The 27,754-nt window shown below is 39.9% G+C and overlaps 1 protein-coding gene across 1 annotated transcript; it reads left to right on the forward strand.

Moving 5' to 3' along the window:
• Positions 1–7,697: 7,697 nt before the first annotated feature.
• On the forward strand, positions 7,698–21,915 carry ccdc149a (coiled-coil domain containing 149a). Its single transcript, XM_054601593.1, has 12 exons — positions 7,698–7,858; positions 9,527–9,688; positions 9,844–9,882; positions 10,660–10,767; positions 10,860–10,976; positions 12,358–12,530; positions 13,448–13,520; positions 13,694–13,778; positions 14,402–14,546; positions 14,806–14,882; positions 19,151–19,255; positions 20,719–21,915. Exons 1-12 carry the CDS (start codon positions 7,808–7,810, stop codon positions 21,270–21,272), a joined length of 1,689 nt encoding a protein of 562 aa, XP_054457568.1. The 5' UTR covers positions 7,698–7,807; the 3' UTR covers positions 21,273–21,915.
• Positions 21,916–27,754: the final 5,839 nt, after the last annotated feature.

Below are 27,754 nucleotides of genomic sequence, written 5' to 3' on the forward strand. Positions count from 1 at the left end.
CAACAGGGATCCTGAATAAGTTTGGATAGACTAATCGTTCTCAAAGAAGACATAACACTTCAAAATTGTAAGTTATCCTAATCGTTTTTTAATTTCTTCCAAGTCTAAGTAGTATAATAAACATAAGAAAGTTGAGCTCTGGTGTGTAGCCTGAATGAGGAATTAGGAACTTGGGCAAGATGTACTCAAACATTCATTCAAATAAGTTAAAAAAGTAAGCTTTTTTAAAGTTAAAGAAAAACATTTTACCGTTGTTGGTGGCCACAACCTGACGACAAGATGGCGCCGGGTGTCTAAGCATGACGTAGGCAGTGTCCTCATATATATCAGTGCGATATGTTTCCTTTTGCTCAAGAGTCTCTGGACAAGAACTGTACTTTTATGCCACTTGGTGAGCATTTTAGAAATGGCAAATGTTTAAATCGTCATTGAAAAATGTCAGCCCTCGCATTGATACAACAAGCAGGAAGTAACGCCGGGACTTTGTTTCTACCTATGATGCACTTTTGAGATAAAAAAAGCCATCCCAATCTCTTGTGCTGGCTTTGCTTAACATTCCAGTTAAGTATATATTTATTTATATATAACATATGGCAATGTTGATCTGTAATAAGTTAACATTAAAAATATATTGGCAAGGCCTTATTTTGTCGGCTCCATCCGGTTATGGCCGGACAAAATAAGGCCGTGCTAAACAATAACTGGTTCTAAATTAGTAAAATCACTGGGTGTTAATCAGGTTCAGAGTAAGAGGTTTGCTATCGGTACTTATGAATATAGGGAGTGAGATCCCTGTGGAAAATAGCAGCGGCACAAATCTCCTCTCTCTGTCTCTATGCCTGTCTCTGCAAGTGCAGCGAAGTTATGTTTTACTCTTAGACACACACCACCTTGGATCAGTAATGTGTGAGACAAACATCATGGCAGAGACAACAAAACGATCAAAAGTGTCTTCACATTTTACTTGAGTGAATGCTGATGACTCTCGTTGTAATAAATGCAATAAAACTCTTTCATGTAAAGGAAGTAATACCAGCAATTAATCAAAACATTTGACAAACAAGCAGAACCTAAAAATGCAGAAACGCAGTTATCAGCTGTTTGGGGACTTGCCGTCCATCCTCATCCACTGCAGTTAACGTTAGCGATGCCATATGGAGTTTGCTAATAGGAATAGTCTAATAAATGAAAGCTAATCACTTGCTAATTGTTTAGCTGCAAATGTATTTTAAAGATTTTTGAACTTGTATAGCTGCTTAAGAATGACTATTTGTTAACATACAAGAATAATCAAACAATGTCAATGCTTTGCGTAATTGTCCTTTTTTCTCACAATATTATCAAAAAGAACCGATGAGTATCCATATGAAACCATACAAATAATAGTTTGCTTCAAACACAAGAGTGAAGATATAATAACCAAACTCATCAATACCGGCCATAGTGAAATAATTATTTTTGTAATAGCTCTATAGCTGGTAGTCTGAAGCTTTGCATAGCATCATATGTTTAACAGTAACCTCATGCTTTCGTCTTTTCACAGAAACTCTGAAGCAAAGAAGGAAATATCATCAAACAGTTTTGGAAGTCATCCCAAAAAACCCGCATTGCACTATAATGGAAAGTAGAATTGACAACAACCTGCAAGGCCTCATTAATTTACCAAAGGGCAACATTAATGACGTTTACCCAAGCAAAAAGTGGAATGACTATATAACCCCGCTTATTGATGCTATTGTAAGTCACAAGGAGGATATTTTTTCTGTCTTACTGCAAAATAGTGCAGACCCAAACAAGGTGTCACAAAATGGCTGGACACCTTTGCATTACGTCTCTCTATCCAATGCACCACTTGATTTTGTGACAAAACTGCTGGAAGAAAAAGCTGATCCCAACGGATGTGATCCCAACGAACAAAAGTCGTTGACGCCACTGCAAACTGCTGCCACCCAAAACAGGGCCGATATCGTAAAGAAGCTCATATCTGCTGGTGCACTGGTAACAATCTTACCTGTAACTGTTCCTGAACATATTACTCACAACAGATTCATATCTCAGACGGTGCATCGCCTTGCAGAGGAAGGAGATGAATTAAGCTCCAAAATCGGACCTTTTCTGGACATAGAAATTGCTGTGCGAGGGGGACCACCTGAAGAAGTGTTCAAAACCTTAGACGCTCATATGCTGTTGGAGAATCCTCAGACCCATCTGATTATGATTGAAGTCCTTTGTAATGTAACTGGAAAAGATGCAGAAAAATACCGCCAGGGAAGTGTGAAATGGCTGAAGGACACAAAAAATCTGAACTCCTACATTACAGGTGCAGTCAGTCGCTTTCCAAACATCCCCCTCAGATATGCACATCGGGCAATTATTACTTTATATTCAGTTTTTTGCTCAATGGAAGACATCCCAAATGAGCAAGCACTTGCTATAATCCCCCAACTACTGAACCAGCTTCGTGCAAAAGAGAGACGGGATATATGTGAAGTCACTCTTCAAACACTTAATCTGATAACACAGAAAATAAAAGACACAAACAGCTGGGATCCCAACTTTATGGAGAAGTTATGCAAAACAGTCACTCCGTTTGTGTGTAAAGACTACTCCCATGATATTAGAGGCTTCGTATCTGGCATCTTTAAAAACGTACTTTCAGTTCAACATGCTGTTAACATCTTAGGTATGACAATTCTTAAAGATGATAAAGAAGTGCTCAGACGATTAGAAAAGCATTTCTGCAAACAGACCTTGGAATGTGAAGATGAAACAGACTTAACCAGATCTGAGTACAGGACTGACCAGCAAGAAAGTCCAAATGACCCAGCACCACCTCCTGTTGCAGAATCTGGTCAAACTTCAAATGTGATACCCATCCAACCTGGTACATCAAAAAAACCAAGGAAATGGCTTCCAATCAGCAAGAGGTGGAGAGGACAATTAGAGAAGCTTCAGGGCATTGATGAAAGTAGAGTGACCAGAATTGGGAGCATGTTTTATGTGAATGATGCAGAATTCCACATAGCACAGGGAAGTGATGGTACCGAAGTCTTCTTGGGGCTGAGAGATGATGGCACTGAAGTTGCCATTAAGAGAATCCCTATATTCAACTATGAAGAAGAGCGGAAAAATGAGGAAGAAATAATTCTGCGCCTTCCAGAGCTTGATCATCCATTCATTTTGCGTTATGTTGATGGGTCGGAGGATGAGCACTTTAAATATCTTGGTCTTCAACTTTGTGAATACACCCTGGAAGAATACATCAAATATCCCAATCAAATACCAAAGGAAGATCAAAACAAGCTTGTCCGTCAGGTCCTCGAGAGTTTAAGTGTGCTCCATTGTCATAGTCCTCTAATTCTCCACCGGGATCTCAAACCACAGAATGTTTTGATAGGTAAGACAATTTCAAAAATGTATACTTTAACCTGTAATTCACAATCTGAAAATCAAAGTGTACAAAAATATTTAAATTATTATTCTCATATATGATGTTGTTCACTGAATCAATTAACACCATTTGTCCTGCAGATGTTACAGGACGGGTAAGATTAGCTGATTTTGGCATAAGCAGACGGTTACCCGCAGGCCAGACAACGTATCGCTCTGGAAGAGCAGGAACAAAATGCTGGATGGCCAAGGAGACTTTAGAAGGAGGAGCTGACACACACTACAAGACAAGCACTGACATACAGGTTAGTGCTTCTGCTATATGAATTTTCTTGAATGTTAAGTAAAGAGTATTTCAATAACATAACTGGCATGTTACCTTTTAAGGTGGCAGGGATGCTGATTTATTATATCCTGTCTGGAGGACAACATCCTTTTGGTGAAAAACACCAACCTATTGACGACAAACCCGATGAATGTGAGAGCAACATTCATGAAGGGATCTACACTTTGGACCATGTTCAAGATGTGGTGGCAAAGGATCTCATCGAGTCCATGATTGATGAAGTACCAACGAAAAGACCTGAAGTGAAAGAATGCTTGAGTCATTCCTTCTTCTGGACTGATTACAGGTAGAATCGCTTTGATTAATGCCAAATAATTAAGATTAATTTAACTTATTTGCTATTATATTTAATGTTTTTTAGCTTGCATAGAATTAACGAGACCTAGTCTACAGCCACACTAGGGTGCCTGTTAGGCTGCCCTTAAAAGCACAGTGATGCTTTCATCTAAATGCTAACATCAGCCTATAAACATGCTGATGCTTAGCAAGTATAATTGTCATGGCCACTATCTTAGTTTTGCACTCCAGCATGCTAATACTTGCTAATTATATACACACATATTTTAAATTATAGTTTAGGATGATGGCATTTGGCCAGAAACCAAGTGTTGGGCGAACTGAAAATTTTGACTTGATGATGGCACTAGAGAAAAAAGTCGGTCTCATTAGGATTCATACTTTGGGCACAATTAATGCACGTAGAAACTATCACAGCAATCCATCCAATAATTCCTGAGATATTACAACCTAAACCAAGGTGGTGGACTGGCTTATTTTAGTCATGATCGTCTTGTGTTGTTTTATGTTAATTTTCTTCAATTGCTGTTATTTCCCTATCAGTATATTTCCAATGCCTTTCTATTTCACCATTTTTTTTGCAAAATGATATGACAAAAAGGGTTAACTTGTTTATATATCTTGCCAAACATCCACCCTTAACGTAGGCTGCATTTAATTTTTCAGGAAAGAAGAATTCTTGAGAAAGATTGGAAACCAGAAGGAGGTGGCAACATATAGAGATGCTGACCAGGAATTAATTTCTTCGCTGGAGGAACATGTTGGGAAAGGATCATTTGAACAGTGGAAAAATAAGGTGATTTCAACATCACCATTTTAGTATTTATTTGGAACCCCACCAGTTTGTATTCCTAAAGTCCACTTCATCACTAAGTATTATGTTTTGCATTACAGATTCCAGAGCTGGTCCAGAAGTTTGACTCTAAGAAGAAACCCTTCTCTGAAAATGTGTTGGGATTGTTGCGCTTCAAACGTAACCTCCATCAGCACCAGTAAGTTAAACTGAATAAAAAAAGATGAAGGGCCTTGATATGTCAAGAATATACTCACCCTCAACATCCTATTTTCCCAATTCATTCTCTCTCTATTCTTTTGGTGGAAGGAATGAAAGTGTTCACAGTGACTCAAAGACATTATTTCTGGAAAGAGACGTAGATATTGACTTTTTCAATTGTAACTTTTCATTCCCCTGAGCTCCACAAACTAAATTCTTCTTTATTGTATTGTGTTGAAGGTAAAAACTGCAAAGTGAGAGAAAATGCTCAGAAGACTGAGCTTTTGTCATTTTGTTAAGTCATATTTTTTGGAACATTAAGGATTATGGAAGTATGTGTTAAATTAATTTAACATATTTATTGAATATTTTCACTGTTTTGCTGGTTGCTTCGTACACTCTTAATGACATATCCCTTTACTTTAACATTGATCTACATCACACCCATCTCCTCGGCCACATCAGTTTTTGCCAATGTCTGACTTGGTTTTTGTTTTTACAAAACAAAATCCAAACAAAATAGTCCTTGTTCTAATATTTGCTTTTCTAAAAGCAATTACTGGGTCATCGTACCTTTTTAGGCCTTTAAAAACTATTTTCAAGCCAAAATGTTGGGAACCAATGGTTATACTGTGGATGACTGTCAGGGATACAATCTAATTGTATTGTAATCTTTCTGTTTGCAGTGTCCAGGACGAGGCCGGAGTTGATTGGATGGGGACCTTTCCTTGTCTCTTTGGGTGTGTTTACACATTTGCCAAAAGCAAAGGGTGGAATTCTGAGATACCCCTGAAGGAAATGTTTATAACAGAGTTGTTTCTAAGAGACGGCGACACCACCAGAGTTGGAATGCCACCCAAAAAGCATGGAGAGCATCTCTCCCTCCCAGTTCAAGAATCTCAATCCACTTTTACTAAGCCAACTGCTAATTCCCACTAGGCTTGACACCGCCGTCGTTCAATTTAGTGGCATCTCTACTTGGACGTAAAGGAGGCCTACCACCACTGAGTTGATTTTAATGCACAGCAGCAAAAATGAAATGAGACCTGGTGCTGTGTGGTTGTAAATGTGTGCCAAAAATTCACTTCCTTATTTTGTCATTGTTTGACTCTAACACACTATTAAAGGCAGTGAATCAATCAGTGTGCTGCAGTCCATTTATTTCCCTTCAAAATAAACTGTATTGCAAAAAGTAAAAACCTGCAAGCCTCTAGATATTGGAGGCCTGGCTCTTCCAGACTTTCAATGTTATTATCCAGGTAATGCAGAACTCTGGTCCAGTGGCAGATTGTCTACCCTGAGAGACCCTGCAAGGCTGCCTGTATCACAACTCAAGCCGGCTCGTAGTCATTCTGACCCCTTTATGGTGTTGACCTTGGCCTTTTTTTTTTACTATGCGTAAACTTTTACCATACCTGCTAGCCTTTGAGTTGTGCTTCTGGGTTCAAGCCTGTTATTCTCTGAGCCTTCTTAATATATACATTTTTGTTTGCAGGAAAGATCCTTACTATCTTTCCAATTAAAGGTAATGTAATGATCAGTGTTTCCCTAAAAAAAATGGTATTGGATAAGAAAGCATTTGGTTTCGTGGAAAGAATGGTCTTAACCCCTGTCTACCCTTACCAGACTTTTCCCCCATCCAAATCAGATTTGATGAATGAAAGAATTGGGAAAATATCTTTTGGTTGCAACTTCAACAGATATCATGTTTAAAGCACTTAAATGTACCCAGTCATGTTTATTAAAGCAAGGCACCAGTTAAATTCGAAATAAAGTGATTAATCTATTACACTGTTCTCAGGTGAAACTTAATTCAATATTTCCATCAGTGCCTCCTGTATGTGTTAAGTATAAGTCCTGTGAGGATTCCCTAGGTCCCAAACTCTGTCCCAAACTCCAAAAGTTCTGGTTGGAGGTGTCTCAGTCAGTGGTACTCAGATGAACATAATATGGTTCACCCCAGGTTCAGAAATTGCCATTTGAAGTATGCCATCAAATTATTGCTATGATAATCTTAAGTAACATTTTATTTTTTTATATTTGAGTGAGTGGTATTGCAATTTTGCAGAACATAATGGAATATGCAAGCTTTACAAAATACAGATTATCTTGCATGTCGAATATTCTCAGAAAATACTGCAAATTTAAACTTTAGTATCCCAATCAATATGTTTATACTTTTATATTATATATTAATAATACATGATTATAAGATGTGTTTTGTCATGTTTTTGCTATCGTTATGGCACAATGTCAGTCATGTATAATTTCCCCCCATTCTCAATGCACTCAACATGTTAATATCCTTTGTACCATAATACAGGGTGAGAATTGAAAGCCAGTTCAATAATGCTAAATAGAATATTTTGTACGTAACTTGTATTTCATTAAAAGTTCTATTTATTTTCCTCCCAAAGATTTATTTTCCTCCCAAATATGATCACAGATACATTTCTTACAAGGACTTCGTGCTTTTATTCTGAAAGATTTTCTCTTTAATTGATCAATTAACGCTTGTTCTTCTTGAGGAGCGCTCATGTTTATATCAACTTACAAATAGTGTAGGTTATCCGTCGTTTCATTTGCAATCAGAATTGCTCAAAACAATTTATTTTCAAGGTCATACCGGAAATTGTATCTTTTTTCCCCTCCACTCTCATCCATGCGACTTGACAGCAGAGGCAAAAACGTGACGTTGCAGCAGGATAAACAAACGCAGCTTTTGGGCAGAGACGGAGAGGCAAACTGTAGTCTGACATTCTCTAAACACACCTCGGACCATGCAGTCTTCTAAGAGGAGCGAGGGTGACTGGCAGGGGCTCGTCAGCGAGGTAAGTGAACGGCGCAGACCGTGAACAGCTGTTGCAGAGACGGACGGACGTCACCGACGCTCCCGGTGTGCTGGCTTCACTGACCGGGGAGCTGTTTGGCATCACACAGAACCGCCATACCCTGACTAGTTCGGCTTTTGCTACGTATGTTAAACATGAACTGAACGGCTGAGCTTGCGTGATATTCTGTCAGGCCGACAGCATCACAACGCCGCATCCCAGCATGCAGCGACACTCCTGCACACCCCCTCTTAAACCAGTATGGTGTTCACATACGGTAGACCAGACATATAAATACAAGACCCCGTGGGACTGAATTGAACTTTACATGTTAACATTGTGTTCAAACCTACTGAGTAAGACTCTTAATGTGAGTCTTTAACTGTAAAGTTCATATACGGTAGACCAGACATATATAAGACTGTATTCAACTTTACATGTTAACAGTGTATTCAAACCTACTGAGTAAGACTGTATTCAACTTTACATGTTAACATTGTATTCAAACCTACTGAGTAAGTCTATAGCTGTAAAGTTCATATACGGTAGACCAGACATATATAAGACTGTATTCAACTTTACATGTTAACATTGTATTCAAACCGACTGAGTAAGTCTCTTAATGCAAGTCTTTAACTGTAAAGTTCATATACTTTAGACCAGACATATACAAGACTGTATTCAACTTTACATGTTAACAGTGTATTCAAACCTACTGAGTAAGACTCTTTAATTAACCATATATTAACCCGTAATGTAAGCCTATAACTGGAACGTTAAAATACAAATGTATTCACAGGAGTGTTATCAACAAAATAAACTTTTAGAAACTCAACAGTAATACCAAAAAGAAGTTCAATAACGCCATCAACAGCTCTTTAATGTGGAGACCCACAAACCCCAAAGGATTTGCTGCTTTTCTTTTGTAATACTAAATTGCATACAGTACCAGTCAAAAGTTTGGACACACCTCATTCAATGGTTTTTCTATATTTTTATTTTCATTTTTTTCTACATTGTAGATCAATACTGAAGACATCCAAACTGTGAAGGAACACATATGGAATTATGTGGTAAACAAACAAATGCTCAACAAACCAGAATAGGTTTTATATTTTAGATTCTTCAAAGTAGTTGAATGAGAAGGTGTGTCCAAACTTTTGACTGGTTACTGTATGTTCAGATTTTAGATTGAGGAGCACAGAACAAACGAACAATCTATGCAGTGAGAAAAATAGATGCCTCAATTATTAATCATTAGTTGCAGCTTTACATATTTGAATAAACATGGTCGAGCCACAAATTCTACAAGCGTTACTGCACACTACCTCTGCACATTCAGCTCTGCAGCTGCTCTTTAATTTGGTTATGGGCGGGTGTGACAGCTATCAAGGTTTACTCTGTTCCCTCTGCTCTGTCTTATCTACACGTTAAACACTTGTAGTGTGTGTTTTTCCACCATCCTGGCCTGTTGGCAATTATAAAGCCAAGAACAAACTGAATGATTCACTTGGTGTTATGGTAGATGGATATGATATACAGGGGTAGACCTGTGGTCCCCTGGATTTAACACGGAGCTAGATGACTTACAATAAACTGTATCCACGATAAGGCATCTCATAATACCGCGGCTCTCTGTTCCGTCCTTGTGTGCCGTGTTTGTTTTAGTTCCTGGTGTGTAAGCGCAAGCTGGAGAGCAAGAAGGAGGCCCTGCTCATTCTGTCCAAGGAGCTGGATACCTGTCAGCAGGAGAGAGACCAGTACAAGCTGATGGCCAACCAGCTGAGGGAACGCCACCAGGGACTCAAGAAAAAGTACAGGGAACTCATTGTGAGTGGTTCAAACTTTTCAAGGTGATGTTGATTTGTCTGTGCACACTATGCAAATTGTTTGTTATTAGCTAAGCAGTCAGACCATTAAAGGGTAATGTTTAACGGCATGATGACAAATAATATTTTGATTATGTAACTCTTTTCATATTTTAGGATGGTGACCCCTCTTTGCCACCAGAAAAACGCAATCAAGTAAGTTGTATTTGCCTACGTAGTTTATAAGTATTTGCCTACATTATATAACAGGGTACATTTTATGTTGTGGTGGAATCAAACTGCTCCCTCCCCTTTGTTATGTTGATTTAATTAGGTGAGGATAACCTCGGGCACATGACTTCACATCAAATACAGATCACATGCCCACACAGCTTGCAGACTTCTTATGATATGTCAACAGTAAAAAGACGCCCCATTTACCAGAATATTTTAGTTATCATCATTTTTATGGTATTTGGGCCTTCTAGAAGTCCTGTAGGACTCTGCCTGGTGGTGCTTTCAAGGACGCTGTGACAACGAGAATTTAAGAGTTGGCTGCTGAACTGCATTATAAAAAGGACTCTTGCTGAATAGAGGGCAAACACCAATATTGTGAAAAGGATAATGCTGACATGCACATGAGATCACTTTTTATATTGAGTAAATAATGTGATTCTTCTACATTAGATTATTGAGAATTATTTTGTCTTTTTTGATAACTCTATTTATTATATGTCTCATGTGTTTGATGGTGCACGTCCAATTTGAAAACTGTTAATAAAAAAAGTTGACAGCTGTGTCTGCATGTTAACAGTTGTTCCTGAGTATGTTTCCTTGAGCTGAAAAAGAAAGACGCACAGTGCTACCTTAATCGAAAGGGTTTTACTGGTGGATCTGGACCTTCTCCTTGATGGATCAAGTGGCCTTTCAGTAGCTGTTTTGCAATTAATGGATGTTCATTTCATTTCTCCTTCTTCTCCGCATTCTCCTCAGGTGAACCTGGCTCAGCTGTTGAGAGACTCGAGGGAACGAGCCAAACAGCTAGCTGAGGAGGTGAAGGAGCTGACTCAGAGACTTAACGAGGCCCAGGGGGACAACAAGGTGAGGTTACCTGTAGCAGCACACGCACACGAGCTTGACCCCTCCTCGCTCAGTCCAAACGGTGAATTTAACATGTTTCTTTCTTTCTGCAGCTCCTGAGAATGACCATCACTCGACAGAGGCTGGGGGATGAGGAGGTGGGGGCACGCCATTTCCCCGCCCACGAACGGGAGGATCTAGTTCGCCAGCTTGAGAGAGCAGGGCTACAGGTTGATGCATTTTTTGGGGGGGGGTTTTCCGTCAAAAATTCAAAAGCAGCTTAAATTGAGATGATCTCACGTCATATTCAAACATGTACTGTGCATTTACAATGACATATGATCACAGGTAAATTATTAAGCTATTTAAAACATAAATACAGTTTATTTTTTGGTCTCAACCTGTTAGAAACAAAGACAAAGGGCTTTTCCCAAATTGCCACTTTGTTCTACATCCAACAATTAGCCTGATATGACCGCAGGGACTTCTTCAGGGGCCCAGGAAATATAGGAACTTAAGGTGCTTTCACACATCTAGTTAAGTTGTACTGGACCAAGGAAACAATTTATACATGATACATAGTTGCATTTTAGTTCAGGCCCGGTTCCTGTGTTTGTTTCTAAAACCTATACAAATTAATAAAAACTTAACTCAAACTTAATCAGAGAAAATACCAAGACTAACCTGAAAGGCGTTGACTTTTGCAAATAGCCTACATGGCCTTATACAGACCAATAATAAGTTTGGTTTCGGTTTTATTAGGAGTTTAGCTTTTGAAATCATGCTAAAATCACAAAATTGCTGCTATCATAAAATCCTTTGTTTTTAACGTTTGCTTTCGCGCCACAATCGATCTGCACCGGAGTCTGCTTGGAAGCGGACCGAGAACCACCTTTTCAAGCAATCTCAGTTCCACTGTTTGGTCCACACCAGGGCTTAATTGTCAGCTTACACAACAGCCCGAATGAACTGTGCTAACCAGTTCATCCGGGCTAGTTTTAAGTTAGTTTTAACTCAGCAAATTGGATGGTCATCCTTTTGTGTTAAAAGCAATAACAACATAATAACTGTGTTATTTACTCATTTATATAAATGTTTTTTTAATCTGTTATTGGAATAATTTGCACAATCTTTACTGTTCATTAGATGTAGTGGAAACTCTAAATGGGGTGCACAAAAGGGACTTTTAGTTCCTGGTTAACAAACACAGCCTCATTAGTTAATAATACAATTCCTTTACATTTCCATTGTTCATTGGGGGCATACCTCACTTTTTCTAGTCTGGAAATATTCTCACCCCACTACAACTGTTGCTCTCTACAGTTACATAAACACAGTGCAGTAAATACTGCCATGAAGCTTTCAACGTGCTGGTGCTCTATTGTATTTTATTCAAACAAAACAATACTTTCCCTCCTTCAACTGGGCTGTTGAGGTATTCCTGAACAAGAAATTTTATGGTGGAGTCGTTTAAAACTTTCGACGTGGTTTCACAGTGCGGAGCTCCTAAATTGCTAAAAGATAGTGTCTGCACTCTCAGCAGATTCTTCTTTATTAAACAAAGCTTTAAGTTATCTTACACATAGTTTTTGCCTTGCTGCTTTTTTCTAGATGGAAGAGATGGAGCACAACATGAAGGCTCTGACGGACGAGCTGCAGGACGTGAAGGCGGAGCGCAGTGTGTTCAGGGAGAAGACCTACCGACTCAACGTGGAGCTCAACCACATCTTGGGTAACCGTGAGGCACGCATCATCGATGTGGATGCCCTCTGCATGGAGAACAGGCAAGTGGGACAAAGAAGCAGATACCCAGTACACAGAACTACCTCTGATGGTTTCAAGTCCGTTCCACTTCTAGTGTTCTAAAACTTCTCTTCTCTTTTGTTCCTCTTTCTGATGCTTTACTGGTTGTAAACAAATCTTTGTTGAAGAATCATACTGTTGGGGGAATATGGGATAAACAAATTATCTGGCTAAAGCAGAAAAATATAAAACGTATAGAAGTCAAGACATTTTAGATGCGTTTTATTGTGATTCTTGATCTATATTTCTGTAGTTAGCATTACGCTCTTCCAGGTTTGTGATACACTATACAAAAATGAGCCATTTTAAACTCTAAATTTCATTCTTTTTTTTTTTTCTAACATGCTTTTTAATAAAGGGGAAAAAAAGGTATGAGCAGGCCAAAGGCCCATTTAAAATATCGTTGGTACCCTTTGCGTAGTAGTTGCACCCTTTCTAGTCAGTAAACATGAAGAACATTTTCCTGAAAACTTGCTTCGACAGCGAATTTCACGATGCAACATTACCTATGTACACTGAGTTTTTGTTGATGTTAAGTAAGTGAGGGGTATTCTTTTTTTAGTTTGCTAAGATTTAAACCAATAACCCAAAAATGTAGATTGACTGTTAGTGAAAATGATCATGGGAGAGGGTTTACATTAATAGTATAACATTGTGTGTAAATACTGTACTATAAATACTTTTTTAGTCTCAAAACTGATACCTGGGCTTTGGGTTTTGGCCCACACAGAGTACTGATCTGATACCAGTGTTTATATATATATATGTTTAAATAATCATGTGTATGATTGTCTTCAACTTAAAACTATTAGTGTCTTGCATGTAATCTGCGCCTCATTAATCGTGTAATATGTGCTTTGGCTCTCCTGATTTATTGTTTTGATCGTTGTTACTGTAGGTATTTGCATGAGCGTTTCAGCCAACTTCAAGAGGAGGTGAACCTGCTGAAATCCAACATCATGAAGTACAAGGTGCAGATGGAACGCTTCTGATTTCGGGGCTTTATGAATCCTGAACAATTGATTTGTCTTCTCTATAAGTTTGTATTCTTATGCGTATGCACTAAAAGTAAAACTTTACTTTAAATTGTTCATCAAGGATGGCATGGTGAGCTTTCTTCTCTTGTTTCCCCCCCTCCCCACAGACAGCTCTTGAGAGGAGGAAAAACTCCAGCACATATGGGAAATCAAACAGCAGTCCCCTCACTGGAGTCCTCTCAGCCAAACATGGTGAGAACTCAAACTGTTCAGCTCACTTTGAAAACTCAGACATCACCTCAGTTTTATGTCATGTAAAGTAGATGTTGATCAGATAAACTCTTCAACTGATTCTTTCTTCAGTATAACAAATCAGTTTCTTAAAAAGGCCCTTGGTTTCTTGCCGTGTCTCAGTGCTTTATTTAATAACTCATTTTTTGCCGATGCTTCAAGCCGCCGCCCGGACACCAGCTGGGCTACTAATTGTATTCTGAGTGGTGGAGAGCACCACTGGCAGGGAAATGAGCCTGCCAAGATGACTGACAGTTGCTGGCAGAAGCAGCACAGTGGGCTCCGGAGTTAAAGATAGGAGGGTGTTACTAGTAGACAGCTGTTTCTAACCCTCCATCTCTGCCTCGCTCTTGTCATGCTGTTTTCCCCTGTCTCATGTTGAATCACCCTCTCTTTAATACATTATCTTAAGTTTTGTGAAAGTTTTATCGGAGCATTATTGGCATGTTCTAGAAAAGTACCACATATTATCGTTGATGGCGTCGTTAGCTCGTGTGGCTTCAAATATAAAATGCTTTCTCACTCCTTTTTGTTCTCTCCTTTTCCTTTGATACCCTATTTTTTCTCTCCCTCTCCCTTTTTAGTCCAAGAGTTGCTCCTGGAAGAGCAGGGCTGCAGCCTGCCAGCCACGCCCCAGTCCATCTCTGACCTCAAGTCCCTGGCCACGGCTCTGCTGGAGACCATCCATGAGAAGAACCTGGTCATCCAGCACCAGAGGCACACCAACAGGTATTGAAATGCTACATTACAGCGATGTCAGGGGAAGCCTTGCCTGTTTCTCCGCTGACTGCAAGGACTTCTTCATACGGCTCAACTTTTGAATTCATCCTCCTGGCACACAAGCAGAGTGTTTGCATACCTGTTCTGAAAATCCTCCTCCACCTCAAAGGCAAACACTGAGCTGTGACACAGGAATACACGCACACACACACACACACACACTAGTCATCAGTCCCAAGTAACCTGATCCTTTGTATTTGGTCTACAGGATCCTTGGAAACAGAGTAGCAGATTTGGAAAGGAAGCTGAAGACGTTGGAGGTTTCTGGACTCTGGAGTCTTCCAGGTGGGTCTCAAGACCACGTGTTAAAGCTTCCACAAAATACATACTTAAGCTCTTACACATTGGCGCTTCCTTACTGAAGTCCTGAAATCATTTTAATCCGACATCAAATACAATCCACTTATAAAACAAATTCAAAATAATGACAGTTATTAATATATAGAGAATATGAAAACAAACAAATGGTGATGCATTCTCTCTTATTTAACACTATTCTTCCATGGCACAGTTATTTTTCAGATAAATTATGTTGATTTGTGTGTCAAATAATCATAATTTAACCATTATGTACATTTTTGGAATTTTCTGAGTAATCCAGCAAGTAAAACGTGATTCTCAAGAATATGGAATTAGAGCAAAGTTGGTAAAACTAACAGCTGCTATTTGTTGCTATAAAGCTGTTACATATGATCTGAACTTTTCTCTTCCTCGCCGTAAGGTAACGGCATCAGCCTCAACCTCTGTTTGTATCCACTCTTGGGAAGCATATTTGCATGTGCTTTGACCGGGTTGGTACTGAACTCAAAAAAGACCACACCATTAGCAAACATGAGCCTTGGACTATCGGCGTGTTTGTAGGTGTTAACCAGTTTAACCAGTGTCAACTGTCTCATATCTGTCCTTTTTATAATCGAGAATTTGCTAAATAAATTGGAGAAGAGACCTGCTTTTCCTTACATTAACCCTCTCTTACGCTGCATTTGATTCTCTTTTTTTATCATTTATATTTTTACATTATTACAAATATTTTCTCTAATTGCTCTAGCTAGCAAACTTGTTACTCTGTCTTTTTCTTTATCTAAATACATTAAGGAGGTTTTATGTTGATAACGTTGTGCTTTTCTCTCTCTTCTCTGGCTGCGACTCAGGCTTGACCTACCGCATATCCGTGGGAATTGGGAGTATGTATTCCTTCTGCCCCACTTAGCCCATCCATGCCCTCCACTATGTTACGCCAGGACAAATCTGGGCAGACGCCCAGTAAGCGTGTCACCTCATGCCCACCGTTTACAATGTGTTGACTCCATTGACCACCCGCTCATGTGTCTGTTCATGAAACCATTGACTGGAGCAGGCTGTCTGAGTATCAAACACTCATCCTTTTGGTCTAGTGGATCCGTCTGCGAAAAAAATGTTGGGTTTGTAAATGTTTTCAGGGCAGGAGAGACTTTGTTAATGCAGCACACTGATTTCTTCTGGGTTCATTTCAAAATGTGCTCAGATTTTGAATCATAAATCATGTGAGACAAAGACTGAAGGCTGTCATAGCATAGAGAGGTTCATGATGCAGACTCGGTAGTCAGGGAAAGGAGAACTAGATGTGACCAACAGACCATGTTATTTTTCTGGCAGTGGAGGCAACCCAATACAGTGTTTTTATGATAGGAGAGGGAACATTTATAGTGAAATATGCTCTTAATACTGCAGATATTATAATTATATTATATAAAACATTCTTGGCAGACAGTGGAGAAAAGCTCATTTAAATTGAGGAGCAAAATGTAATTCAAATTTAAAAAAGCTTGCATCTGTATCCATGCATTATTAAATAAACATAGTTCTATAAATTAAATATTTTAACAACCACTGCATTCATAGCAGACCTTACATTTTGCTACGACTTTTGCCAGCTGTTCCCCGCCTTTTAAAAAAAAAAAAGACTCATCCTCAGAGCAGCAAAACCAAACAAAAATGTGATCTACCGTATGTGAACTGCATCAAAATGTTCTATCCCAAACAACATTTGCAATCTGAAAAGAACTTCCAAAAGCAAGCACGAGACCAGACGGTCCACCTAGTAAATAGTTCCCTGCTTTTCCCACTGGAGGGAGATGTTGTGCCGTGTATGAAGCAAATTGAGAGGTGGAGAGACTGGGGCTGGATGGAGGTGCCCTGTCATGAGACCGTCATTCTCACCGCCATAAAACTGACAAGCATCCATTACTGAAAATGATTGCCCACATTACAAACACATTTAGGGGAATGTGCCGTTATTAGGGAATTTGTAGGCGAGGGGCCCAGAGTGCCTGACGACCACGCTGTCCACCACAGTTAGGGAGACAGAAATATAGAGAGAGATGTGAGCGTCTGTGGCCTTGATGTGATATGAAGTTGGGCTGATGGATATTAAAGGCAAACAGGATAGGATGGAGGGCCTTGGCTGCCTGTCTGAGGCCCGGAGAACGCTAGAGGTGACTACGTTGTCTCCGGATGAAAGAGAGCCCAAAACAATAACAATGACATGGATGCAGTGAGTCAGATAAAGTTGTGATTGATATATCAGTCCTCCAGTCCACCTGACCCCCACATGGTGATTGAGTGCAAGCTGAAATGTAACACAGCAAGTGAAACCTGTCAGTGTGCATCAGCTATTGACAAAACAAAAACAGTGGGGTATACAAAATGCTGCCATATAGCTTTGTTTTGGGCCATTGACAGACTGTTTCCAGTTGAGAAGAAGGCATTTCCTTGTCACTCTTGAGCTAGACAGCACTGCATCTCTGTGGAGGGTTTAACCATGTGGCTGTTTGACAGACATCTATTGTTTTCTCTCGTTATTTGTGATATAGAGGATATGATCTGGTATATTGGAGCATTATATAATGCAGAAGAGTCTGTCATCTTTGCAGGATGGGTGCCAACGCATAAACAGTGTGTTATGTGTGTGGTGAGGAGATGGATAGATGGCTGGACAGGACCTGTCAGGTTTTAAGGCAGTCACTGGTGCCTCCTGCCTCCTCCTGAGCTGCCTGGCTCCTGGAGACACACTGCTGTGCTCAGTAAACAACACCACCTTATTATTGGCTTTCAAAGGCAGTCTGCAGAACTCCTCTAAGCCCCCTCTCTCAAAACTTGATGACACGTCTAAAAGCTCCAGACCAGCTATCTGAGCTTCATGGAGAAGATATTGGCCTCTGATGAGGTGCTGATTCTATTGTCTTTTGACAACCGTTGGGCGATACGTCAAAATTAAACATTCATTTTTTTTCACAAAATGAATACAACTGCAAGTGGAGTTAGAGTTTTTTTAGGTGAAGTTATGATTTAGCAATATATCTTGAGATCACAGACAATCATTGGAGAATTTTCTCAACTGATATTGATTAGTCGATATCTCTGGTTGTGTTTTGTAGTGGGCAGCCACTTAAATGTCATAAGTGGCTATATGAAATAATTTTATGATTAAGAGTAAGAGAAACACGGCTACAAGTCTACTTCCATGCTAGTGGCTCTGTTAGCGATACTTCAAGCTATATGCTAACATGTTCACAGTGGCATTGCTAACATGCTGATGTTTTGCATGTTTACCATCTATGCTGAGAGTGTTTGCATCCTAACACTATTTCTATAGCCATAAACACAATTGACAGCTCAATCTGATGGTAATGTCATTAGTTTTACAGGTCATTTGGTCATAAACCAAAGTACGACACAAATTGAAATGTTTGACCTGGGATCAGCAAAGTTATTATAAATCCCCCTGAGGGTGCATTACTGTTTATACCAAAGTGCATGGCAGTCCATCCAACAGTTGTTGAGCCATTTCAATCACAACAATCTGACATAATGATTAAAACCACTCTCTCCATTAAAGGAACTTTTTAGACAATCTGCAACTTTGTAGCTTCTCTCGATGCCCCCGGTTGGTATGAAGAAGCCTGGGGATCCAAACAGCCCCCACCCACTGCTATCACTCACTGTTCCCACATCAGTGTCAACACTGAGCATCCATAACAATATGGACTGCCTTCATAACAATATGGTCTCCGTTCGCCATTCATGATTCTCACGCATCGTGTCACCCAGTCATCCATTTTCTCATTCTTCTGTTTGTTTTTGTGCTTCACACTTGAATGGTCAGAGAAACAGGCCTATTCAGGGGGTTTCTGTGAAGGCAAAAGGCTGATGTGCACACTTACAGGCTTGTGTGTATTCACATGTCTATGTGAATACAGTTTTGGGTGTGTATTAGTGATGTCTGGTTTATAGTGCACCGTCTCCTTTGAGTAGCATATGGTGTCAGCCTAAGAGGCGTGCAGCCATCACTAATGAAGACAGATGACAGGGAACCGAAGCCACTTCCTGTGAGCACTGCAATGCATACGTGCGTGTATGTTTGTCCACACAACGCAGCACCATACATGTGCTTGGATGAGCTTCATCCAATCCTAACATGCAAAAAGTCTTCATACCGCTTACTTTGTCTTTTTGCTGTGATTGGGATGCGACAGTAACGGGGAGTGTTTTGTTCCTTGTTTGGGGTCTTACAGGGAATCGGGACAATATCACAATGAGTGAAAATCTTCAACCGGAGCTTCATCCAACACGTGCCACATCTCAGCCTAACATGCAGCCCAGAGTGCAGCCACCCAAAGGTGAGTGTGCAAATGTGTGTAACTGTTTTCTCCAGCCCATTGATAAGAGAACCCACAGCTAAAGGCACAAACCCTGTAATTAGCCGCCTCGTGCTATACACTCCTTGCTATCTTCCACGTTTAACCCAAGTCCTTTCCCGTCCCGCCCCCACTCCTCTCTGCTACTCATTGGTGCAAGCTGCCCAAATGCCATGGCATTTTGGAAATGTGAAGCAAATTCTCGCCCGCTGACATTCAGAAACTTCTGCCGTGTTCCCTTTGAAAGGGGTTTGGGGACGGGGGGGCCATAAATATGGATGCCAGTTCAAGTAATGTTGCTTTCTTCCCGGGTGTTTTTGTGTGTGTGTGTGTGAGTGTGTGAAAAGGTGCTTGAGACTCTATGTGCAGTCTTTAACCTTTTTGCCTGCACATCCACAAATATGGGTCAGTAATCCCCAAAGTGAGAACATATTTTGGTGAAGGAGCAGAACTAAGCTGTTGCTATTGCCGAGATGCGGGGCGTCACACTTGTCTTGCGTCCCCTTGTCTGGGGGCACTGCTGCTATATTTAGCCTGTTGCCATGGAAGCACTTCAGTCACATAAGTAATTGAAATAACTTTCTGCATTGACACAGTAGTCCAAAAGAGGAAAGCTTTCCTTGTGTTTTCCTTAGAAAGTGTTTTTCAACATATTTTAATTTTCTCACAAAAAAAGATATGATAGAAATAATTAAAGGACTGACTGGCATGACTTTATAGACCATAGTTTATCGGCATCCTTAGTTTATATTGGCTGTTCAATTACTTACTGTGACACCAGTTCTGTTCGTTGTACTTAATAATACGTCTTTTGTTACTGACTATCATTGTTTTGTGTTTTATATGCTCTTTTTTTTGCCCCTTAAAATTCATTGTAAATTCTGGCTGAAATGGAATGCTGCATCTCAGTTAGAGTTTTTGTTATTAATATTATAATTGAAAAGGAAAATTGACATGCAACAATTTTGACAATAACAAGTTATTGAAGTTATTTACCGAGCAAAAATGACAATCAATAAAGTTGTACTATCATATGTTGGTCAAACAAAATACCCTATTAATAATGTCGGCTTAATGTCAGCTTTGGCACTGGGCAATAGTGATGGGAATTTTTCACTACCTTCTGACACTTCATAGACTCAATGATTTATCGATTAATTGAAAAAGTAATTAGTGGATTCATCAACAATGAATATTGTTTGTCTCCGGACAGAAGGAGTTGAAGTAGATGCAGCAGAAGGTACTTTTGTTGTTGTTTTTGGCAGCTTTGTTCTTGGAGGTTGATCATGCTGAAGTTGCCAGATAACACTAATCAGAGGCCATCTGACTTCACAATTCCTTCAGAGGAACAGAATAGGGCAAAAGTACTAATTTTCTGAAGGATCTATGGCCTCGGATCAAATGAGTAATTACAATGACCACTTGTCTCATCTTCTCTCTCCCAGTTGTGTCAGACGACCGAAATTCACATGAATCGTCGTGGGAATGCCTCGCTGTTGGAAGCGACCTTGGCACAGATGGCGTCAGAAGGGAAGACGCACCTGCACTGCTCAACAGCCTGGAGCCTCCAGTGGGGGTGGAGACGAATGGGATTGACAGGAGAGGGGGAGAAATCGTGACCCTGACAGATAACGAAGCCGCCTTAGAGCTGGAGGAGGGACAGAGTCCAGTGGAAGAGGCGGGGCATGAGGTAGAAGGGGTTGAGGACGAAGAACTGGGCTCCACGGTGGAGGAAGGAGAAGAGGCGGCTCTGGCTCTGGGTGTCACGTCCACTGAATCAGACCATCCATGGCTTCCAAATGAGCAAGCCTCTGTAGATCATTCGGAGGCGGGCCATCAGCCCTGCAAATCCCAGAACGATAGGTCCAATCACGAGCCTGAACATGCAGAAGCCTCACTATCAACTCCAGAGAACCATTCCACAGAGGTGTTGAATACAGAAAGGTGGGACATCATAGCACTGCGGAGCGACACTTGTCACAGTGACAACTTGGCATGATCTCACGGCACTGAAAGACCTAAAATCCTAGTCCTTGTCACTCTTGCTGATAATTGCATTAATCGTCCCTTGTTACATTCACACAGCGTGGCCACCGTTCACAAGCTCCCTGTTCCACCTCGCAGCTCTGTTTCAGTCAATAAAACACAGAGAGAAAACACTTTTTCAGCCGCCGTTGACGGAGCCGGAGGTGCACTTTGTATCTAGACAGGCTCGTTGCTGCGCAGGAACAGGCAATCGTGAAATCAATGGAGTTGCAAACTTCATGCCCTACAGGAAGAATTTAGCTAGGGAAATAACAGATATGGCAGCCTCAACTCCTGTGCCCCATATTCCCTTCTTCCTTTCCCCTGCGATCAGATAATCCCAATTGTTTGCTTTCTTCATCTTCCAAAGGGATGCCGATAAACAGAGTGCTGCATTTTGTTGTTACTCTCATAGGGGGTCCAAATTGACTAACCAAAACGTGTGAGGCATGTGTTGTAAATATGTATAAATCAATAATATTATTATTTATGATTCTATCAATGTATATTCATCTGTATGGGTGAATCTTACTGATAAGTCCGTTTTTTTTTTTCCATATTTATGTTCATTTTGAAGTTGATATTTGGATGAGACTACATGTGCCTTATATGTGGAACTACTGTATTTACTGATATTTATTAATACAAATGGATGATTCCGCAATACGACCTGTCTTGAAGTGTTGGTCTTTTCCGACCCATGAACATACACAACAAAAAATATCTGCTTTGTCTAGTGCAGTGACTCCCAACCAGGGGTACTTGTACCACAGGATATACTTTAAAAGTAATGGTTAGGATAGTTTAATTTAAGTAATAGCTGAATGGTGAAATAGCTTAAAAAGTCATAAAGATAAAATAGTTAGATGGCTAAAATAGGTTGATAAAAATAGCCTAGTTAATAAATGGTTAGAACAACAATCAATGGCTAAAAATGGATTTAAAATAGACTTACCTAAGTTTAAATGTATGATTGAAACGATATCCACTTTAAATAACTATTTAACTGTAACATTGTCAATGAAACGGTGTTGAGTTCATCTGCTCTGGGTATGTTGGGAATCCACGACATTGAAAGTTTTTGATTGTTATTTGTATCAGCTTTCACACACAGATGAGGTTTGTTTGATAGTAATGTTCTGAACCAGAAAATGAGCCCATATCCGCAGAAAATCTCTCTGACTAATTTCTTTTAGATTTCACAAGGTTGGTCTCTCATTAATTCTAAATGCAGCAGTCTCAGTCTTTTGATTGTTTTAGAGATTAGAGGAGCTTAACTTGATTCTCTTCTTTCTAGCCTTGGGAGAGAATTGTTCTGGCATCACAAATGAGTTGTTCAAAATCATGAACAATATTCAAATATTATTTTAATTGAATTAAAGTATCAATCTTTGGACAGATATTTATTGTATCTGTCACCGTTTGGGGTTTTGTTGATGTCCAAATAAATTTGTTTCTGTTCGATACACATAAATATCCAAACACACACGCTAAGTGTCTAAGTATGGTCGTATAACGTTACAAAAAATGTTATAGACACTAAACGTTTTACAGCATTGTAATATGGATGCACCGACACACCCATTTTGTCTAGCAGCCCACTGTGCATTGAGAATCAGTGGTGAGGCCTCCTCTTCCTGCATGCAGGTGACAGCTGGCCTCTCCAGGCAAACACAGTGTCAAAGCCAGAATCCATGAACTGCTTATTCTGCAGAAGGCCACTTGCTATTTTTAATCTCTGACACAAAATAGAGCCGAAGAGAGAGGAAGAATTCAAGCTCGGGAGCTACAGTGTGGTGTGTACCCAGTGTCGGCCCGGTGCCAGGCAGCTGATTTGGCACACTGAGTGTTTTTTTTCTCCCAATGAGTTTTTTAAGTTTATAAACCAGATGGAGTCTGAACTAATGGAATTGCAAGATGATACCAGCTTGCATAGGGTTCTTCATAAAGTCGTTGAAGATTTTTTTCTATTTTTGCATGCGTAAGGAAGCCTTTAGAGAAATTACTGAGCTTTGCATATCTGTTAACAAAGAAAGAACACTATAGTGAGATGCATTGTCTGATTTAAGGAACATATGGGAAGAAAGAGTCACGGTTGTGGGCCAGTTATAGGTGGGAATAGTGCAAATAGTGATTTTAAGCTCCAATGAATGCATTTCTAGTTAGTTTAGGCTTAAAAGAAAAAAAACAGGAGGACAAGGCAAGACTCAGGTTCAGATAGTAGAGAGAAAATATGTGGCGGTGTATTGCTTGCTTTATCAATAATTACTTGAATTACCTCATATTACCACACAAACAAACATTATGAAACTACTAAATGTAAATGAGCTGTTACTCACCAAAGATTCAGAGACTTGTCACAAGGCTGAAAGATTCTCCAGACCCCAGAGAGCAAAAGAGAATGGTTGAGAGCTGTTGAAGCCAATCATCACCACTACAGATAAAATGAGGCTACAGTACAGCAGCTAGCCAACGCCGAAAACTAATCTTAGCCCCCTTATCTGTGACGGCGACATCCCCCACTTGAGGGCAAGACAAAAATAAAATAATAATTGCATTGTAAAGTGCTTTGATTGGCCCCATGCTGCTTGGATCACTCAGGTGTGTGTTTGGCCCTCCATATTCATGCTTCAAAGAGAGATCAAGGGGAGGAATCATTTGTACGCGTGTTCATGTCCTTTTGTAGCTTTGTACCTTCATGTTTTATATGTTGAGATGGATTGTACCGTATCATATATACCACTCATCTTATCACAGTATCAACCGACTTTGTTCTGATCCCTATCCGCGCCCCCCCAGTTATCTTACCCTGGAGCCTGGATAGCGGGAGAGACCAGTCGGGTCACAGCGATGCTCACTGGCTCTAATAAGTGTGACCAGGGAGGCTTTGACATCCCATCATCTCTGGATCCTCCAAAGGTTTGAGGGATAGGGGTGGACAGGGGCATGTGGAGCCAGCAGTTTCCACACCAACCACTCAGGAGGGTTAATTACTATACCAACCAGATGCCTCTTCCAGTGATGGTCAGTGCCCTTATGATCCACACTTCATTCGCTCACCTTGCTTCTTTTTTACGCCTACCTGTGTTTTATCATGTGGTGCCTCCGAGACGCAGAGCCCTGCAGGACTTGCTCCCCGGGTGCTGCGATTTGAGGAGTGTAACTTTCTGCTCTGTTGCTGACAATGCTGTTAATATCTGAGATAATAGAGGAAAGTGAAGGGAGAAAAAAACAACAGGCAAAACATGTCAATCATCTTTTCCCGCTTGTTTCATGTGGAGATAATGATTCTAATGTATCAGAGACACGATATGCATAACTGCATCATTTGCTCGGTTTGCATTTTCATATGGACTCGGTAACTCTGCAATTACTGTGTGGATTTTCTCATCACTTCAGCTGTCAAACATGAATATAGGATAGGCAGTTGATAGGTAAATTCAGTCTCTGCTCCATTTTATGAAGGCTATGTAGATGTAGTCTTAAGGTACAAACAGTGATGTTGTCCTCCAATACAGGCTTTGCATCCCTTGAAAGATTTGGGTTGTTGATAGATTTTTATGTCTTATTCACACTCAAACAGTTTAGATTAAAGAAATAGTTCAACATTTACAGAAATAAACAGATTTTGTTTTCTTGCTTATTTAGATGAGTAGATTGATATCACTCTCATATCTGTATGCTAAAACTACAGCCAGTTAGCTTAGCGTAAACCCTGGACTCAGTAGGAAACACCTAGCCTGGCAGTGTCTCAAGCCAATATTTGACATTATTCTTTAACCCCATCATGGAGTCCAAAACATATGAAGTTCGAAAATGGAAGCGTAGAAACAACTATTTGCCTTTTAACACTGGGCTGGACTATTTCTTAGCAGGATTCTCTGCTGGTTTCTTGCCCAGCTTCATGGTGACGATAAAGCTCTGGACAGAGGGCTATATATGTTTCAAGTCACATCATCACAGATATGAGGGAGGTATACATATTCTCATTTAACTCAGGATGAAAGCTTCTAGTATTCGCTAAAATGTCAAACTATTCCTGTAAAGCAACATCAAACTGGCATGTAGGGGAACAGTTGTTTAAATTCCAGAAATATTGTAAATACAGTGGAACTGCATCAGCCCTCATATAAATATAGAAGTTTTATTTTACCACAGAATACTGGCTGCCTTGCCGCTGCCTGTTGTTCTTCGTCCCTTGTGACCTTCCTCGGTAGTTTCCACATTTCCGACAGGCAAAACTAAAACTAATTGCAACAAAAACAACATGGCTCCGAAGGCCCTGCTGGCCAGCAAGGCCAGCAAAGTCGCAGGATGTTGGAGAAGAGTGAGCTTGTGGACGGCCGATAAGCAGAAAGGCCACGCCTGGGGTCAGCACGTAGCCACGGCGTACAGTCAGATCTCTATTAAGATAGAAGATGGTGGGCCAGGGTGATAAGAGCTGACAGGACCTGATGTGATATCAGTGATGGGGTAACAGCTGCAGATTGCTACCTTTCCCTTACCAACAGGAGAATCAGGGTTGGGCCAGAGTATTCTGGGCATTGGTATAATGAGGTAGTCCTTAATTATCTGTCCCTTTCTGGTTGCTTTGTGTCTCTTTGTAGTTGTTTTTAACGGTTGGTTGATTTTGCATGTCTATGTGGTCATTTTGTGTCTCTTTAGGTGACATTTTGCAGTCTCAGGTGCTGTATTTTAATGAAATGTTACTGTACTGTAGATGTGCAGCCGTGCTACGAACAAAAACAAATTAAAGGAAACAAATGTTGGGAAAGGTTTTGGTTTGCAGCAACTTAATATTGACTGTTGAAAATAACTTCAAGCAAGATCAGGATAAAAAAACTATCAAGACATTCCTATTTTAAATGAGCTATTTTCACTTCAAACAGAGTTGTGGGCCCAGGGGCCTCTCGGACCCCTTAGCTTGTTGGGTTCAGTTATCCATTCATGCTCCAATATTGTATGTAATTATTATAGAGGCATAGAAACATCCCTTCTAGATCATATATTCTAACTTATTGCCATCTTTAAACCTATTTTGTGTTCAGTTCTTCAAAGCTGGGGGTTGCAGTTTCAGTTAATGTAGCAATATTCCAAATGATTAGTCCCCAGCGTTAGTAATGTCCATACTCTCACTGCCAGCTCTGAGGCTGTGTTTGCCAGAGCTATTTCATACAGCGTTTTGACTGCTATTTAATAGCCTGTGAAAGCGAGACATACAGAAAAGTGTGTGTGTGGTGTGGGGGGGGGGGGGGGGGGACGACGACGACGACGACGACTGTATTTTAAATTATCCTTGCATATTTGAGAATTATGACATTGTTGTAAAGTTGACGTCTCCTTAACCATCACCATCAATCCCCCAGCTATAAGCAATGAGCCATTTGCCATTATGCAGCTTGTTAGCAATGTCCAGGCTGTGTAATTACCTGTGTCAACGGCAATGATTGTCTTCAGTGACAGATTATTCATCACTTTATAATTGTCGAGGTTGAAAGAAGGATTTCTAGCTCTTCTAGCAGAGCTGAGAAGTAAAAATGTCCATGCTCAACACTTTTTCTGGTTGTACCTTTCAGACTGGATCAAGTGTGTCTGCAGAGTCCTGTAAAGTACAGTCTTGATAAAACAAGAAAATACTTATTTCTATTCTTACCCGAAGGAAATTTAAAATGTAGCCAGCATTATCTGAAAACATTAAAATGAACTTAGAAATAAAAAATACTTTGAAAAACTCCATACATCACTACAAATGGCATTCATCAGTCACAAACACATTTCTTTAGTGTGGCAATGGGAAAATTCTCAAACATTGTGATTTCAGTACTTAATAAGTAGTTCTATATCAGATGGACCTGTGTTTCTCTGTAGTTGTCTGCCTAATTCCTACATATAGTACAAATAATTGATAACACTGCTTGAACCTAGTAAGTGGTTCAGTTACAGACTACTATCTCATATGTGAAGGGCTAATGAAATGGATTCAGTTAATCAGTGGTTTAATAACAGTAAATGTGGGTACCAATACTGCCTGTAGCAGCAAAGAACAAGCTTTTAAAGGAAAATGTATGAAGAGGAAGAGAAGAAAATTTGACCAATAACGTCACTGGATCATTCAAAATGTAATGGTATGTATTCATCCGTTTTGTATGTTCTCAGACGTCAGTGTTTGCAATATTAATTGCTGTATGAAATATTTAAATATTAAAAAAATAAAATAATAATTATATGAGATGCACTCAAATTACTAATTCATTCTTTTAATTGCTTTTGTTGCTTCGTATTGCAGTTATACTCTGCACATTATAATTCAGATCACATAATTACTATTTATTAGAAAAGCAGAATAGATTGTGTGTTCATTCTCATCCGCACAGTGACGCCATGGTGCGGGTCCTTAAATATGGAGGACGAAAAATGACATAAGTATAAATAAATAAATAAATAAATAAATAAATA

The sequence above is a fragment of the Anoplopoma fimbria genome, chromosome 7, assembly GCF_027596085.1.
Source record: "Anoplopoma fimbria isolate UVic2021 breed Golden Eagle Sablefish chromosome 7, Afim_UVic_2022, whole genome shotgun sequence".
In the NCBI taxonomy this organism is placed as follows: Eukaryota; Metazoa; Chordata; class Actinopteri; order Perciformes; family Anoplopomatidae; genus Anoplopoma; species Anoplopoma fimbria.